Below are 16425 nucleotides of genomic sequence, written 5' to 3' on the forward strand. Positions count from 1 at the left end.
TGTCACACTGAATTAGGGTGTGATGCAAATATGAATGTATGATTAATTTTATGATAATCTTTTTTGGGGTGTCCACGCCTTTGATTTATTCAATTCCAATCCGTTTGGTCTGACCGAGTTTTATGTAATTTTTAAAAAAATTCGATCGATCTCTTTCGTATCAAAATTTAAACTATCAATTTAGTATATTCCAAACAATAAACGTGGATAGAATTTGTGTAGGAAGAGAATCTATGAGTCAGTTGTAGATGTGTCAAGGGGGAAGGGGGATTGGATGGGGCTCCCTTTCAAAATTCCAAAACTCACCAATCACCTCATCCTCGGAGATCCAGAGGCAGCTACCCGGGGGGGGGGGAGGAATCCCATATTAAAAGGACGGGGGTTGCTCGTGGGAAATTTTGAAAAGAACCCTAAAGAGACACCAAGATATTGTTTTGTGGGCGTACCAAAATTGCTTTTTTAACCACTAAAAGGTACGATAAGAACCCCCATCCTTTATATATGAGACTCCGGGGGCAACTAGTTGGGACAACGCGATATTTCCGGGAGAAAGTCTCCCCTCGCGATATAAACTTTCGCCCGGGCCTCTGGGGTCTCCGAAGATGCAATCATCTTAGCAGATTAAGATAGCACCCACTTTTTTGCGTTAAACCCTTCCCACCCTGCCAGTCCCACCCCTTTTTGCTGGGGAAGCGAGAAATGGCCCGTCTTTATGAGAAATACATCTGAATTCGTTTGAACTACGGCACTGCTTGCTGATCACTCACTGGCTCAGTTTGCCTCCTTTTATAATATGGAAGCATCATTTACCTGAATTTAGCCTGAAACAAGGAAGTAGAGTCAGCATGCCTTCCAAAGATTTATGTTCCAAACAAGCTCTCTGCCACAATTTTATTGAAAACTTCTCCCTCCTCATCCCACCTATAGAAATCATTTATACTTCAGATTCTGATCCAACTTTCATTATTTATAGTAAACATTTGCGATCAGGCAGATTTATCTTGTTTTGATAGAAATTTTATGTCCGAAAATGTTACGAAAATTCAAGGGGTGGACTCCGGATTAGGAGCTTTCAGTTCGAACTTGGCTTGTGCTGTGTAATTGGGCGAGACCCTCCTTCCATGCTCTTACAATGCTGTCTTCAGGCAGGTGTATAAAAACAAAAGGGATACTGGTTCATTTAAATGCTAGGGTGTAGAGTGGAGGGGGAGTGAAAGAAGTACAGTTCAACCCCTATTAAACGGCCACCCTCGGACAAATGGATAGTGGCCGCTTAAAGGGGGCTGGCCGTTTGCTAGAGGTAAAAACAATAAAAAAGGCCTTCATTGGGACTTTGATTACTGGCCACCTAATAGGGGTGGCCGTTTAATAGGGGTTCAACTGTACTCATACAAGCTACTTTAGTGTTTGTTTAGTAAAGAAAGGTATGGTTGAGGATTGTTCGGTGGACATGGAGGGGGTGGGAGGGGGAGAGGGAGGGAGGGGGTGAGGATGTAGTGGAGCGTGCAAGAAAGGAGTGAGGCTTTGATCAATCAAACTCAAGTAAAACCTTGTAGACTGAGGCAAAATTGCTATTTTTGGTTGCTTAGGGTTATTGAAATTCTCCTTACTGCACGTCATAAATTTCTCTTAAAGTAAGTTCTGAGAGTATGGTGGTACACAAGACAATATCTCAAGTATGTTTAATGTCCTTATTCTACCCATCTGTCTGAGAGAAAAACAGAAAACCCACAGAAACAAGAAAACGCTGTAAAGTACAAGCATCAAGTGAAGTTTATTCAAGTTAAAATTCACATTGCTGTTATTTCTATAGTCTGAACGATGAAGAGATCGATTTCACAACAGTGCAGAAATAACCATTGCAGAGGAAAGAATCGAGTTTCATTTGGTAAACACTTTCTGAAAAGATGCAAACTTCACATACAATAGTAGAAATCAACAACTGAACCTGTTTGACCATTAAAGAACCGACAAAAACAAAAGCTTCAGGCAGTTCAATTTAGTTTGGTGGTCACAGGTCACATGAATTCTACTGGAGAAGGGAAATTACACCTACATTCTAGAATTCACTCAGGGATAACTTAAGTTATTGTTACTGTCCTAAAACTTTGGAAAGTGGATCTAAACACTCGACTGCAATCTGTGCCTTGGCTTTATCTTCTTCATCAGATGTACTTGATGAACTTTGTTGAGCTTGATCTAACTGTTCACTAACAGCCTGCCATGATAAAAAAGACAGAATGTTACTATTATACGACTATAACCGGGCACTGAACACCCAACTAGTCTGCAATGCATTACAGTCGATCCTTTTATATGCAGACACCCTTATGATTGTGATATACACTGAAGGCTGGTTTTCACTAGAGCATTAACACAAGCACAAGCATAAGCACAAGTTAAAACAGCCCCGACATAAACATAAGTAGAAACATAAGAAGAACGAATCCACTTATTCGTCTTGTGCAGTTTTCACTAGTAACACGCTCGACATAACCATAAACATAAGCACAAGAAAAACAGAACTGTTCGTTTTTCTTGTGTTTATGGTTGTGCTTGTGCTTATGCTCTAGTGAAAACCAGCCTTGACAGTCAATTTACTTCGAGCTTTAAGCAAACGAAATTATTTCCGACAACTTTGGCACATGATACTAATTGACTCAAAACATATAGTCTATCTGACTGTCTTTGAAGACGAAGTGAAAAGACTGTAGACTTGATCATGACAAGATCTTGTCTTTGTGTCCTGTGTTATTCCGTGAAAATGAGCAAGATTCCTACTAGAATCACTGCCGCCACATGACTATATTCAAATTTAGTTTCCATTTGAATTTAGTTTCCACAACGTTAACAATAACCAGCACGAAGTCTTCAAAGACTAACTAATGCTGTCCAAGTTAACCGAGGGCACCTTTATGTAACATTTGACTGAAATGTAGCCCAATGGCTGAACTGGAAGTGCCCTGCTAATAAGCGACTTACCACTGAACGGTTTCGCACTGAGCAGTTTTCGGTAAAGGAGTAGATTTCAGTTAATTTCTAACAGCACAATAATTGTAAAACTAGTTCAATCAGTTTGTTATGCACCAGCTCTTAGAACATTTGAATAAGAAATGAACTTGTTTTGAGGATGTGAAAAGAAATATCCTTAGAATTTCCTTTATACGTTTAGCCCAGGTAAGTCAAACTGAGTTGTCGAAATACTATTGCCTGCAACTTGATTATGACACTGATTTTAATAATACTTTGAGTTCTGCGTGTAATTAGCCTGTGAACGCAGACGTATTTCCGGCTGTCACTTGGTTCCGCCGAAAAATAACGTCTGCGAACCCGAGCCAGGAAACGATTTCTGTGACGTAATGACTTTTGTTTCTCCTTGGCCAATCCGATTCCATGATAGAATGAAACTCGAGTGCTCCTCACAGCGAATACCTCGCGCAGTAGTTCTGGGGTTATTTGCGCTAAACTGTGATTGACTTAGAATTCCTACGTCACAGAAATCGTTTTCTGGCTCGGGTTCGCAGACGTTATTTTTCGGCGGAACCAAGTGACAGCCGGAAATACGTCTGCGTTCGCAGGCTAGCGTGTAATCGAGTGAGTCAAGATCACCAGAAACACGGTGTTCCTTAATGATGTTTTGCAAATAAAAGATCCCAAAAGAGGTAATACCTAAGGTCACATAAGCCACTTACCAAAGGTGTTTTCTATCAATCACAAGACAGTATGTCTGTTCCTGTTCTGGATCTGAATACGTGTTTTCACAGTTAAGCCACGAAGTCCTTGTTAAGAACGACAAACAGTTACTTATAGAAAATTAATTGAATCTTGGTTACTCGCTATGCCGCGTTGTTTTGACAAATTATTCCTGAAATGGAATTGCCACGAGAAAACACCACCTACTGTGTCCATCATTCCAGCCTGATAACTCAAAAACATTTAATTAAGGGGAGCTTTCCTTGGAATGATCACCACCACCACCACCACTGATGCAGTTTTACAACAGGTTGATTTTACAGCATACTACTGTTCAACTCGGCAATGCGTGCCCTCCCTTTTGCTTTCAAAGTGAAATAAGTGCCGTGGTCCCAGTTGTTCGAGGGCTGGATATAGCGCTATCCACCGGATAAATCACCATCCAGTGGATAAGTGTTAACAATACAAACCACGCTATCCACTGGATAGTGATTTATCCGGTGGATAGCGTTATCCACCTTTCGAACAACCCTGGCCTGGGGCCCGTTTCTTGAAGATCCCGAAAAGTTTTCGCACCCTAAAAGCCATAGCAAAACCTCAAACCTTATGACTACAAAGCTGTCTTATTCACATATTTTTAAATGAACAGAGGTTCCCCTCATACCAGAGGTTTCAGGCGTATATACACAACTCTCTGCTTTTAGATACAGATGAACAAAAAATGGCTTTGCCGGCCTGAAAAGTTTCTGGGGCTTTTGAGAAACGGGCCCCAGGGCGCTAAATCGAATCATTACGGGCACAGCAGCTTGCAGTGTCTGTCTAAAGCCAGGGAAACTGGTTGGTTCTATCGAAAACCTCGCTTTTGGATATTGCGGAAAAACAACTTGAAATATTGGTTATATCAAGGAGTTAAGTTGCTTAGCAGTTATTATGGCTATGTCGACTATGTCTGTACAGTACACTAAATATAGAGTATAGCCAAGGCAGTGGAAAACGGTGCATGATGTATCTTTTTCAGGTAGCACATACTTCTGGTACACATCTATCAACTGGGTTTCATTAGCCTGCGAGGAGACTCACGCTGGGGAGCACACGCGCTGTTCACCAGACTCCTCCCGCTTTACTACCGACCACTCTTCGCCGCTCGCGCCTGAGACACAAAAGTTAGCCTGGTCACAGGCTAGGGTTTCTTGGGACGCGAGTTGTAGTCAGTCCATAAAACGAACACTATGCAACAGAAAACTACTAGTGCCAGAAAAATTTCTGGCTACCGTTATCACAAGAACTCTTCTAAAAACAAGGGACAAAGAGGATAATGCAGATCTGTTATGATTTGTAACTATAATGAGCTGTCGATACCTATGAAGCCTGTTTGTAGACTAATATTGAAATTCGTTTTTATATGAAGTTCTGTCCCATACATTTTCCTAACTTTAGCCCGGCATCGTTCGTTATATTGAAGTTAAGAGGGTTAAATCGAGGTACCGCTGTATATTTTAAGGGAAAGCATATAAAGGGAAATAGACTAGACTACGCGTAGCCCCTCTTTCGCTTAGTAAGTCGAGCGAGACCTTAAATAAACCGGCCGGGAGTAAAAAAATGACCGCGTGAAATCCTGGGGGCGAGACGCGCGCTTCTCGCCCCCAGGAGTTCGCGCGGCCATTTTATCTCGCGTCGTCACTCACGAGGCGAAAGAGGGACTACTCGTAGTCTAGAAATAGATATTTGGACTGAAGAACTAATATCGCCAAAAAAATTCAGGAACTTCGATTGATAGTTTAAGTGTCAAGCGCTTCTCATTTCTGCGCTTTGAAATAAAAGAAGGTCAGTTGTAGTTGGTCATTGACTTTTGTATCATTTGGTGGCTCCTAAACGAGCCGTTTGTTTTGGCGGGAAACCCACAAAGTGAGTTTACTTGCTGCTGGTGTACTTGGTCACAGCCTTGGTTCCTTCACTCACGGCGTGTTTGGCCAGTTCACCGGGCAGAAGCAGCCTGATGGCGGTCTGGATCTCGCGGGAGCTGATGGTTGATTTCTTGTACCAGAATACCAACTCCTCAAGTTCAGGACTTGCTGTGTTACGCATTGCATCAAAAGTTGTACTGAATACGAGGCGGATAAAGGAATAATACACATCGTTTTCAACATTCTCCCCATCAGTACCGGCCCCGCACTCATAAAACCCAGTGTTCAGCAATTCTGACAGCAATGGGGTCGCCTGTTTCTGTTGTTGTCGCAGAAATTGTGATGCAACACGTGGAGGAACGCGCCCTTGCAACTTGCCGACAAACGATACCGCTTTGGTTATGCTACGTTGACGACACCTTTACCGCCGTTCACAAAGACGAAATTGACGATTTTCACAACCACCTAAACGAACTGAACGCCGACATCCAGTTTACTAAAGAGATCGAAGAAAATGGAAAACTTCCTTTTCTAGACTGTTTGGTAAGCCGCGACAACAACGAACTACGAACGACAGTGTACAGAAAACCGACACATACCGACAGAGTACTTGACGAATCATCCTACAACCCGACTTCACACAAAGCCACGACAATAAAGACTTTGACGAGACGAGCGCAACTAGTTTGTGACACACCGGACAGCTTACGTGACGAAAACAGATACCTTGAACGTGTTTTTCACAAAAACAACTACAACGCTGACTTTATTAGACGAAACATTTACCGACCTACTGAAGCTGACACTACGAACAGGAACCCTACACCTGTTACTACAGTGACTATACCTTACATTAAGGGCACTTCTGAGACCATCTCACGGATCCTACAGCCCTACAACACTCGTGTAGCCCACAAACCCACAACTACGTTACGACATTTATTGACCAACGTGAAAGACAGAGACGAACCTAACAACAGACAGGGAGCAGTTTACAAGATCAAATGCTCCGACTGCCAGGCTTCCTACATTGGTGAGACTGGCAGAATCCGTAACACGAGACTGACTGAACACAAACGAGCCACGAGAAATGGTGATACCAACAATCACATTGCTGTACATCATCAACTGACAAACCACAGCATTGACTGGGACTCTGCTCAGTGCTTAACCTACAGTACAAACTATTTTCAACGACTGACTCTGGAAAGCTGGTACACTAACCTAGAACAAACGCCTCTTAACAGATGTCAACAACTACCGGCGCCTTACAAACGGCTTATCCATGACGGAAACGAAACCGACAAACGGACTTCTAACAGACCGACTTAATAATACACGGACCAAAAAACCGACCTATTTGACTAACAATAGACGGATTGAAACCCACCAATGACTGACGACAAACTTAACACGAGTCTTTCAGCCAATACCATCATGACTATACTGACCAATTACGTTCAACGGACCAGACTTATAACATCATCGACTGACAAACACCATTCACTTGACTCTGAAGATGACTTCCGCTCAGGTTGTCGAAACATCAGTCACCAACAACAGTTCTTTTCAGAACTACACTCACCCGGACGATCACACTATACGAACTACTGATACCCTGGGTTCAAACCATTCACTAAATTCTGACTTTGTTACCCAGTCTTTAATTAGGTCGAAGTCTCCTAAAGTATCGGTCTTATCGGAGCCTGGAGAGCCTATCAATACGTCGAGCTTCTCAGGAGACGGAAGTATGGCACAACGAGGATGGTTTTCCATTGACTTGAGCCACTTGTCTCGACGCGCTTCTTTGTCTTTTTTCAAAGCTACAACTTTTTTCTTTGTTTCTTGATCAATCATTGGGGAGTCTTGACCGTCTTCCAGATACACCCTTTCTAGTTCTTCGTGGTAGCAGTCTGGGGCTCGTAAACAACAACATAAGCTGTTTATCAACATAACAAGCTGATCCTAAAGTTTAAATCGCGGCACCGTTACTACCCTGACGTGTTCACGTAACGTGTTCACAAACTGAAATAATGCAAATCTAATACTACACGACGAAAACTATACATCCTTTGTTGTCTCATTACTCGTCTACAAAATGGGGGGAGGGGAGGGGGGCGTTTATTCGAGGGGGGGGACGCTAATTCGAGGATTTACGGCACAAAAAAATCGCAAGTTTCGCCATTGTTTAGAATATGTGAAAAAGTCACAAGTCAAACTATAATTGACACTAATTAACGTCGCATTTTATGAATGTTTCCAGTTAACCAATCTGAACTGTGAATTTTATCACACTTACTCAGGCTGGGATTGTAGGGATGCCATCCACATGTGAAAAAGGTTACAGACAACCTCGTGGGAGTCAAGGCGACCTAATAATTAGTGCTCTGGGTGCCAAATTGAGTGGTATAGGTTCGAGCCCTGACCGAGGTCAGTTTCACAGTACCTCTCTCCACCCAGGTATATAAAAGAGTGCCAATGAATTCAATGCTGGGGGGGGGGAGGAAGTAACTCTACAATGAACTTCAATCCCATCCAGAGGGTGTACCAACACTCTAACTTACTCCATGCTACAGAAACTGGGGAGTTGAGTGACTCCACCTTGACCTTATACTGAGGTAAAAAAATAAATATCCACGGTTATTAGTCCCTGAAAGTCTGAGACAGTGTTCATGTTTTCTTTTCGTGAGTGTGCGTATATCTAATTAAAAAAAAATGCTTGTGCATTTTTTTCATAGTGCAGGAGTCTATCACCCTTGAACCTCCTCCTGGACTGATGTACTAAGCCCAACCATAAACATTCCACTAGTGTTTTAGTTAGGCCTATGATCAAAATCTTAATTCTTAATACTAATTTCCACACATTCATTTAAATGCCAGTTCTGAGAATTCAATGGTACATTAAGACCTTCATGTGGTTAATGTCCTTAGTCTCCTCACATAAAAATTAGACATTGATCACTTTAGAAGTAAAGGGTCAACACAAACAAGAAAACAATTGCAGTAAGTATAAGCACCAAATAAAGTTTATTCAAGACAAAATGACACCATGAAAATCAGTTCAAATTGTAGCCACTGCTGTGGTGTGAATGATGACAAGATTTAATGACACTAAAGAAAAAGCCATTGCAAATGAAAGACCTGAGTAAGTTGGTAAACACTTTCTCAAAATATGCAAATGTCACGAAGAGCAGCTGATACAAATCAACAAAACTTGTTTGATCATTACAAACCACAAGTACCAAAGCTTGATAGTTCAATTAACTTTGGAGGTCACAAATTACTTGAATTCCACTGGGGTAAGAACATTACAAATCCTTTCTCTAATCCACTCAGGTTAAAAGAGAGAAGGTAAGTTATTGTCAGTGTCCTAGAGCTTTGTTGAGTGCATCTAAACACTCAACAGCAATCTGTGCCTTGGCTTTATCTTCCTCACCAGACGCACTTGATAAACCTTGTTGAGCTTGCTCTAACTGTTGACTAACAGCCTGTTATAAAAGAAAAGACAAGACTTAACTACTCTATAACAATACTGTATTAGTTAAGACTTAACACCAAGGTATAACTAAACAAGCGCAACAGTCAATCCTCTTATAAGCTAGTGCCCTTAGGACCCTGGGTGCTCCATGTGCAGGGAGACTCTGCCCAAAAGAGATACCTTTCGTAGGATAGAGTTACGTCATAGGGTAAACTGAAGTATAGAAAAGTGTAGAGACAACTACCATTTAGGTACCTAAAAGGCTCTTTCAAAATAGCTGATGAATTATTCAGTCCAATGGTACAGATAAGGGATGCCTTGTACCTATTGTGTGGAGGCGCAGTGGCCTCATGGTTTGTGCGCTCGTCTCCGGATCGAGCGGTCCAGGTTCGAGCCCTGGTCAGGGACATTGTGTTGTGTTCTTGGGCATGACACTTTACTCTCACAGTGCCTCTGTCCACCCAGGTGTATAAATGGGTACAGCAAATTTAATGCTCAGGGTAACCCTGCAATGGACTAGCATCCCATCCAGGGGGGAGAAGAAATACTCCTAGTCGCTTCATGCTAAGGAAACGGGGATAAGCTCTGGCCTGGTGGGCCACTTGGCTCGTGTGCAGACTTCTGTACCTATTGTGGGAACATGAAGAGAGTACCATCTTCTCCACTGATTACTTAAGATACACATTTGTTTGGGTAATCTTCCTTTGGCAGACCCCTCTACAATAATTAATGAACCTCTCTAAATCGCGGGGGTGGGGAGGGACTTCCTTATAGAAAGGACGAGGGTGCTTGTCTGAAATTCTGAAAAGAACCCCTAAGAGTTACCAAGATACATTTTTTTGTGGGTGTGACTTGGAACTTTTTTCACCCCTAAGAGGTATTAATTCTAAAACAACACATTAACTGACACTGACTTTATTCGGCTCAATACTCCAAAAGTTACCAGGGCTGTCATTAAGGGCCGTAACCCGTAACACCTGTTACGGCTGAGTATGCTTGATTTTCCCTTCATGCTACGGGTGATATAGCCAGTTGTTGATAGAATTCGACCACAAAGTAACACGTTTGTTACGGTGTGGAGAACAAGGCTGCAGGTAACTTAAGATGTAATGACGGCTCTGGTTACCAAGTAAGCTCCCACTGAACACCCTAAGAGGTACCAACACCACTTTTTTAACCCCTAAAAGGCATGTCAAGCACTCCTGTCCTTTTTACATTGAAGTCCCACATGAAGTCATTTTAAATTAACTTGATTGTGAATAACATTATATGATAATTATTGGCTGAATATCAATTGGCACATTGTCCTGTTTTCTGCTCCAGTTGCTGATGCTATTTTTCTTTTCTTTTTTTTTTTGTTGTACATGCAACAAATTCAATAAAGTCCCCTCCCTGGCTCCAAATAGCCCTCTTGCCCTACATGAAGATCCTCTTCCCCCTCTTAATGTCCCTGTTCACAATAACCTGTCCAGGAAAGCCTAAAATATCTGTAATATTTATACAGTTGGGTCTAAATACAAATTAGACTACAGTCTCTAAAAACACTAAGGTGGTGACATACTTGAGGGTCAAATCTATCCAAAGGATGAGCTTCCTCAGCCAGAATTTGAACTGTAGAGTCAGCATTGATAGTCACTGTACCACTGCTTGCTGTGGAGAGAGAATGTTTGTAATTAGAGTTCAACTCCCTTTGGAACTACAGTAATATTGGGGACTTTCCAAGGACATTCTGGGAACTACAAGCATGAACTGTATGCGGACATTTTTTTTTTGCTGCTTTTAGGCAACAAGTCAACAACAAATTTCAGGGGGTTTTTAAGGACCCAATGAACTTTTCAGAGACTTTCAAGGTCTTAAATTTTTAATTTCAAATTCAAGGACTTCCAAGAACTTTCCCTGTAAAAGGGAACATTTAAATAACTCCTACAAAATCTTTACCTCAAACCACACATAACTGGAGTCTCCTGATACCAAGAGGTGCCAGATGATTAGAGACTAGAATTTAGTGTTTATGTGTGGCCAGGACCACAACTGCATGTAAGTATGAATGAATGAGTGAATGAATGAACAAAGGAAGGAAGGACTGAAGTTCTGAATGACCGAAAGATGGAAGATAGAAAGACAAAAAGATGGAAAGATGAATTAGTGAATGAGTTAATGAGCAAATGAGTGAAAGAGTGAAAGAGCGAAAGAGCGAAAGAGCGAAAGAGCGAAAGAGTGAAAGAGTGAAAGAGTGAAAGAGTGAAAGAGTGAAAGACTGAAGGACTGAAGTACAAAAAACTGTAAGACTGAGGGCCTGAAAGACTGGAACACTGACTGACTGAGTGACAAAATGACTGAAAGACAAAAAACTGAAGGCCTGAAAGACTCGAATGCTGAGTGACAGAGTGACAGAAAGACTGAATGACTGAGACAATTTAAGAAATTAAGTTTTAGTCTGAGAAAAAAAAGGTGCTCCTTAAACAAGGTTTATCAGAGTTGTAACTCCAATGAATCCACTGCAGTAACCATTAGGCCACCCTAGCTCCACTTAATGAGTTGTCAGCCCCACGGTGAAATTTCACCAAAAATAAATTCTCTTATCAGAAATACTCACCAAAATATTTATGAGCACCAGCTTCATCGTGCACAGTTAGAAGCCCTGGTCGAAGTGTTGCTAAAGTGGGAACATGATTAGGTAGAATACCAAAGCTCCCTGCTGTCGTAGAAACATCAACTTGCTTCACATCAGATTCTGAATAAAACATCTAAAGAAAACATGTGCAATTTAAATTTTGTAGTTTCTTTTAAGTTCTTAGTTTTATGTTGGATACTGATGTGACTGTCCTGAACCATGGGCTGATTCATATTTTATAACTTTGCAGGACATGATATTTAGATACTGAATTTTTATCACATGTGACAAGGTTCTGGCAGGTCTACAACCTGAACTGTTTGATCAAAATTAAACATTGAGACACCCTTGTAAATAATGTCTAAACCAGCTGTTTTGTTACCCCTGCGTCCTGCGTTCCTGATGCATAAAAATTCTCAACGACGCATAATAATTCACAGCCTGCGTCCTTTGAGATGCAATGATCGATCCATTGATCAAAAAATCTTTTTGAATGCCCTGTTTGCACGATTTGAAATATGTACTGAAAGCTACCTCCAATCAAAAGAGTAATATTGTCCGCTCAAAAAAATAGGTTAAGAATAACTTTTTGAACAAATAGACAGAAATATTTCCACACAAATTCTCTGATACGACTGTTTCTTTTTCAAAAGTGGCCATGTTTATTTTACTGATGGAGTGGTTACTCATTATGTTTGCCATATATGGAAAGCACGTGGCTGAACAAAGATGGTGGACAAAGGTTCGTAACTTTCATAATTCTTCCATTTGATTCTTTAAAGATTTAGTTTATGTTAAAAAGAAATTAGAAATGCCACCCAAAAAGGGTCTTACAACCTATACGGTACCAAAAAAAATTATGTTTTGGAGGACAGCTGCCAGATGTGGCTTCGAGCACAAGTGGTCCTGAGAGTGAAAGTGTTGCTGGCAGACCTGGCAGTGCTTGTCCTTCAGATGTGGTTGTTGCATCTAACAACAACACCAAAGAAAAGAAGAAAAGGAAATTCATGCCACACTAGCTAAAAACCTATGGTTGGTTGAAATATCATGAGGAGAAAAAACATAGTAAATATAGTAAGGACTCATTGGGTTTTCAACTGCGACTCATTGATTCTGGACTGGGACTCATGATTTTTCATGAGATGAGTCCCAGGACTCACTATTAGCAAATTGTAACAAAATCACTGCTATACACTGTACTGAAAACCACTGTACTGAACTGGTGTAAGGTTTAATATGACTGTTAACACTGTTAATTATCAGCTGTACATTTAACAAATTGACATCAATTTTTTATGTGTCTGTCTTCTTACTGATGATAAATTACGTCATAACATTGTCAAAGTGGCTGAGGAATCACGAGCTGTAGGCGAGTGGTTGCGCAGTAAACTTTGACAATGTTATGACAAAATTTATCATCAATAAGAGGACAGATGCATAAAAAACTGACGTCAATTTGTTTTTTACAATGATGAGACCCCAAAATGGTCAAATGCCGGAAATAAATGAGAAAAAAAGGCTGTTGACTTGCCATAAGCATTCTCAATGTGTAGTTCCAGAAAATATCCATACCCCCCACGGAAGGGATTGGAAATTCGGGGGGGGGGGGGTGGGGTGGGGTGATCAAAGGCCCAGGAATTTCTGGAGGGGGAGAGGGGGGTTGTCTCAATGAATTTTTTTTTTCCAGGCTTGTCGCAATTTTCATACAGTTGTACGTAAAGTTTCGTTGTTTGCATTTTGGTTCTCGAGTCGTGAATGCAAAAAAATAAATCTGGCCAATTTAAAGCACAAAATGAATATTTTTGTGCTGGTTAGGTTCAATATTCTGTCGCCCCCGGTCATTTTCCCGAGTAGTGGCTGTTGATCGAAGTGCATGTTGTGGAAAGTAGACGAGTTGATCGTGACTGATTGAAAATATGTCTGTCACACTTGACCAGGTACTTCTGTCACTCCTACCTGTATTGCCGCAAGCGTGAAAAATAGCTTTGAACTTAAAGTGTGCATCAACATCAACATTGAATTAGCCAAAATTCGGAATTGGTAGATAACAGACCTCTTATCTTGCTAACAATGATTCTTGAATGAGGAAAACAGTACAGTAACAATTATAGTTTGGGAGGGAAATATATTTTTAAGCGAGCCGCATGCGATATAAATCAGCAGAGATTAGATAAATAAACGACTTGCTGCTTCGATATTTCCGCGTAAAAACCGAAGACAAAGGAAAAAAAATTCGTTGGACACCTGTTTTAAGCGGTTGTTTGCTTGTCAAGTGAAGCTGTTAGCGGATAAAAACGGAAAAAAGGCTTGCAAATTATGCCTGAAAACTCATGCTCCTCTCAAGGGCCGAATGAATGGCCTTAATTAAAGTTGGAAGGTATTTTTGGCACGGTCTGTTGTTGTGATCACTCATGCATGACACCTTGGATGTGTAGCAAACGAAGTTGCTCTGCTCTGAATGTCATGTACTATTTATTAACCAAGCAAAAATATATCACTAATATGATCTGAATTCTTTTAATCCCAATGCAGGACTTATATTTGAATATATTATGCAGACCAAAGCAGTTTTTATCTCGAGGTCTCAATTAGCACTGTCGCTAATAATTGCGAAGCGTGTTCTTCGGTACTTACATGATAAAAACCTGTGGCAAACATTTGCTGGAATTTGCTGCCAGAGTTATGAATGTTCACTGTGACCATACTGTGGTGCACTTCCCCGGCAAATTGAAGAATTTTTTTCTCGTCGCTCACGCTACTTGTAGAGCAAGATCAAGAGCAAAGGGTTGTGTAAGAAAAATACATGTATCTGGCACTGCAAAGTGACAACCCAAATAACAGCGCAGCTGTGAGGGACACTACAAAAGAACGGCTAAGAAAACTTAACACATTGGAAAAGTTAAAAATACTAAGATATTTGTTGAAGGCCCAGAAAGTTCTGCTTTTCCAGCTTCCAAATAAAATTAAATTTTTCAGATATATACTTGCAACAATTTGATCTGCCGAAATTTGATACAAAACATGCACTGAAAATTATGTTGTTTTGATTGTTGTGCTTAACTGGTCTGGTGTGAAACATTTCTTTTTCACCATTTCTCTCTCAATGGCCTTGGAAGTGAACTTTTTTAGTAACTGCTGTTTTGTCAAAATCGTGAGACGGAATTGACGGTATTAAATCTATAATTTTCATATTGCAAATTCTGTGATATGCATCCTTGAGGTAGGCGATGTACCTTCTGGTTATGTGTTGGTCACAGTATCCACCAGATTTTCCTCGGGAAAAAACAGTAAGGATCAAAATTCGACATCTTGCACTAAAAAAAAAGCTTATTTTGGTTTCCACAAGGAATGATAATATTTCCAGGGGGTGTACAACAACAATGGAATTTCCGGAGGGGAGGGGGGGGCCATTTTGTGAGCCGATTTTGGAAAATCCAGAGGGGAGGGGGATCATAGGAAAAATCCCTTTTGTGGGGGGTATGGATATTTCCTGGAACTACACAATAACCTTTCTCGCTTTTTGATTGGCTACATAAAATAGTCTATAAAATCTCATTGGTCAAAAAGTTGACAGTTTGACAGCTGAAAGTTGAACATAAAAGCTTGCATAAATTAAAATTTTATCCGTCTGTTCTTTTAATGATGATAAAAATGAGCCAATCAGCGTGCAAGAAATTAGACAGTTATTGTAAAATTAACAAATTGAATGTGGTTTAGCGTGGGTTGTACTCCTATTGACAACGAGTACGCGTCATTACAGTGAAGAAAAAGAAAAAATGTTTGGGAAAAGCTTAAAAGCTTGCATAAATTAAAATTTTATCCGTCTGTACTTTTATTGATGATAAGAATGAGCCAATGAGCACACGAGAAATTAGACAGTTATTGTAAAATTAACAAATCGAATGTGGTTTAGCGTGGGCTGTACTCCTATTGACAACAAGTATGCGTCATTACAGTGGACAAAAAGAAAAAATGTTTGGGAAAAGAGTAATGATGCGTACTCATTGCTGATAAGAGTACAGACCACATTAAGCCACATTTTGACTTGTTTTTTTTACCACAATATCAACGTCAAAGAAAATGTTTTTTTTAGAGCACGAGCTGAAAAAGGCATTGCGCGACAGACTGACGCGAGCAGCGTGGTATGAACTCTTATCGACAACGGCAAATTAGCCAATCAGATTGCGAGATCGAGATTGGCAGCAATTGTGGTAAAATAATTATTCGCATGCTTTATTGACTACCAAGTACTAAAGTAAAGAGATTTGCTCTGTCTTTTGGCAAAACTTAATCTACCAGACCACAACTACCAACATTCTGCTCAATAAAGTTCTCCTGTCTTTGAGCTTAAACTTATATTGGTCATATTAGACACAAGTCCCTGGTATCCCCTGTTGCACATTTCAACTGAATGACGATTCCGCATGTATGAATCTCTATTTCCTAACTTACCTCTGATGGAGAACCAAACGTAAGAGCCACGGCAGGGGCACCATCAGTAAGACATCTTCTGAAGATCAAAGATCCTGGTTGTCTCAGAAGACGAGGTGCTTGGCGAGTAATTAAACCCAACATCCTGTACTAAAACCCGGCAAAATGGCGGCGGTCAAGGAGAACCCACGAGGCTTTGCGCGGAAACATAGAACCCAGTACACCTCCGTTTAGAAGGCTTGTACTTTTCTGGAGATCGCGGGAGCCAATATTTTTCTCGTTTTCGGAGTATTAAAGTTTTTAGC

General features: G+C 40.7%; 1 protein-coding gene across 1 annotated transcript; it reads right to left on the reverse strand.

Annotated features, from left to right (window-relative positions):
- Positions 1-8601: 8601 nt before the first annotated feature.
- On the reverse strand, positions 8602-16280 carry LOC145468824 (ATP synthase F(1) complex subunit delta, mitochondrial-like). Its single transcript, XM_081452527.1, has 4 exons — positions 16142-16280; positions 11672-11822; positions 10637-10725; positions 8602-9085 (listed from the first exon to the last, which is right to left on the reverse strand). Exons 1-4 carry the CDS (start codon positions 16262-16264, stop codon positions 8960-8962), a joined length of 489 nt encoding a protein of 162 aa, XP_081308653.1. The 5' UTR covers positions 16265-16280; the 3' UTR covers positions 8602-8959.
- Between the last annotated feature and the right edge of the window lie 145 nt (positions 16281-16425).

The sequence above is a fragment of the Orbicella franksi genome, chromosome 14 (assembly GCF_964199315.1).
Source record: "Orbicella franksi chromosome 14, jaOrbFran1.1, whole genome shotgun sequence".
NCBI classification, from domain to species: Eukaryota; Metazoa; Cnidaria; class Anthozoa; order Scleractinia; family Merulinidae; genus Orbicella; species Orbicella franksi.

Coding starts and splice junctions, on each gene's coding strand:
- LOC145468824 (XM_081452527.1), bottom strand. CDS start 16,264: ATGTTGGGTTTAATTACTCGCCAAGCACCTCGTCTTCTGAGACAACCA. Junction 11,823..16,141: donor CGTTTGGTTCTCCATCAGAG/GTAAGTTAGGAA, acceptor TGTTTTCTTTAG/ATGTTTTATTCAGAATCTGA. Junction 9,086..10,636: donor TGGATAGATTTGACCCTCAA/GTATGTCACCAC, acceptor CTTTTATAACAG/GCTGTTAGTCAACAGTTAGA.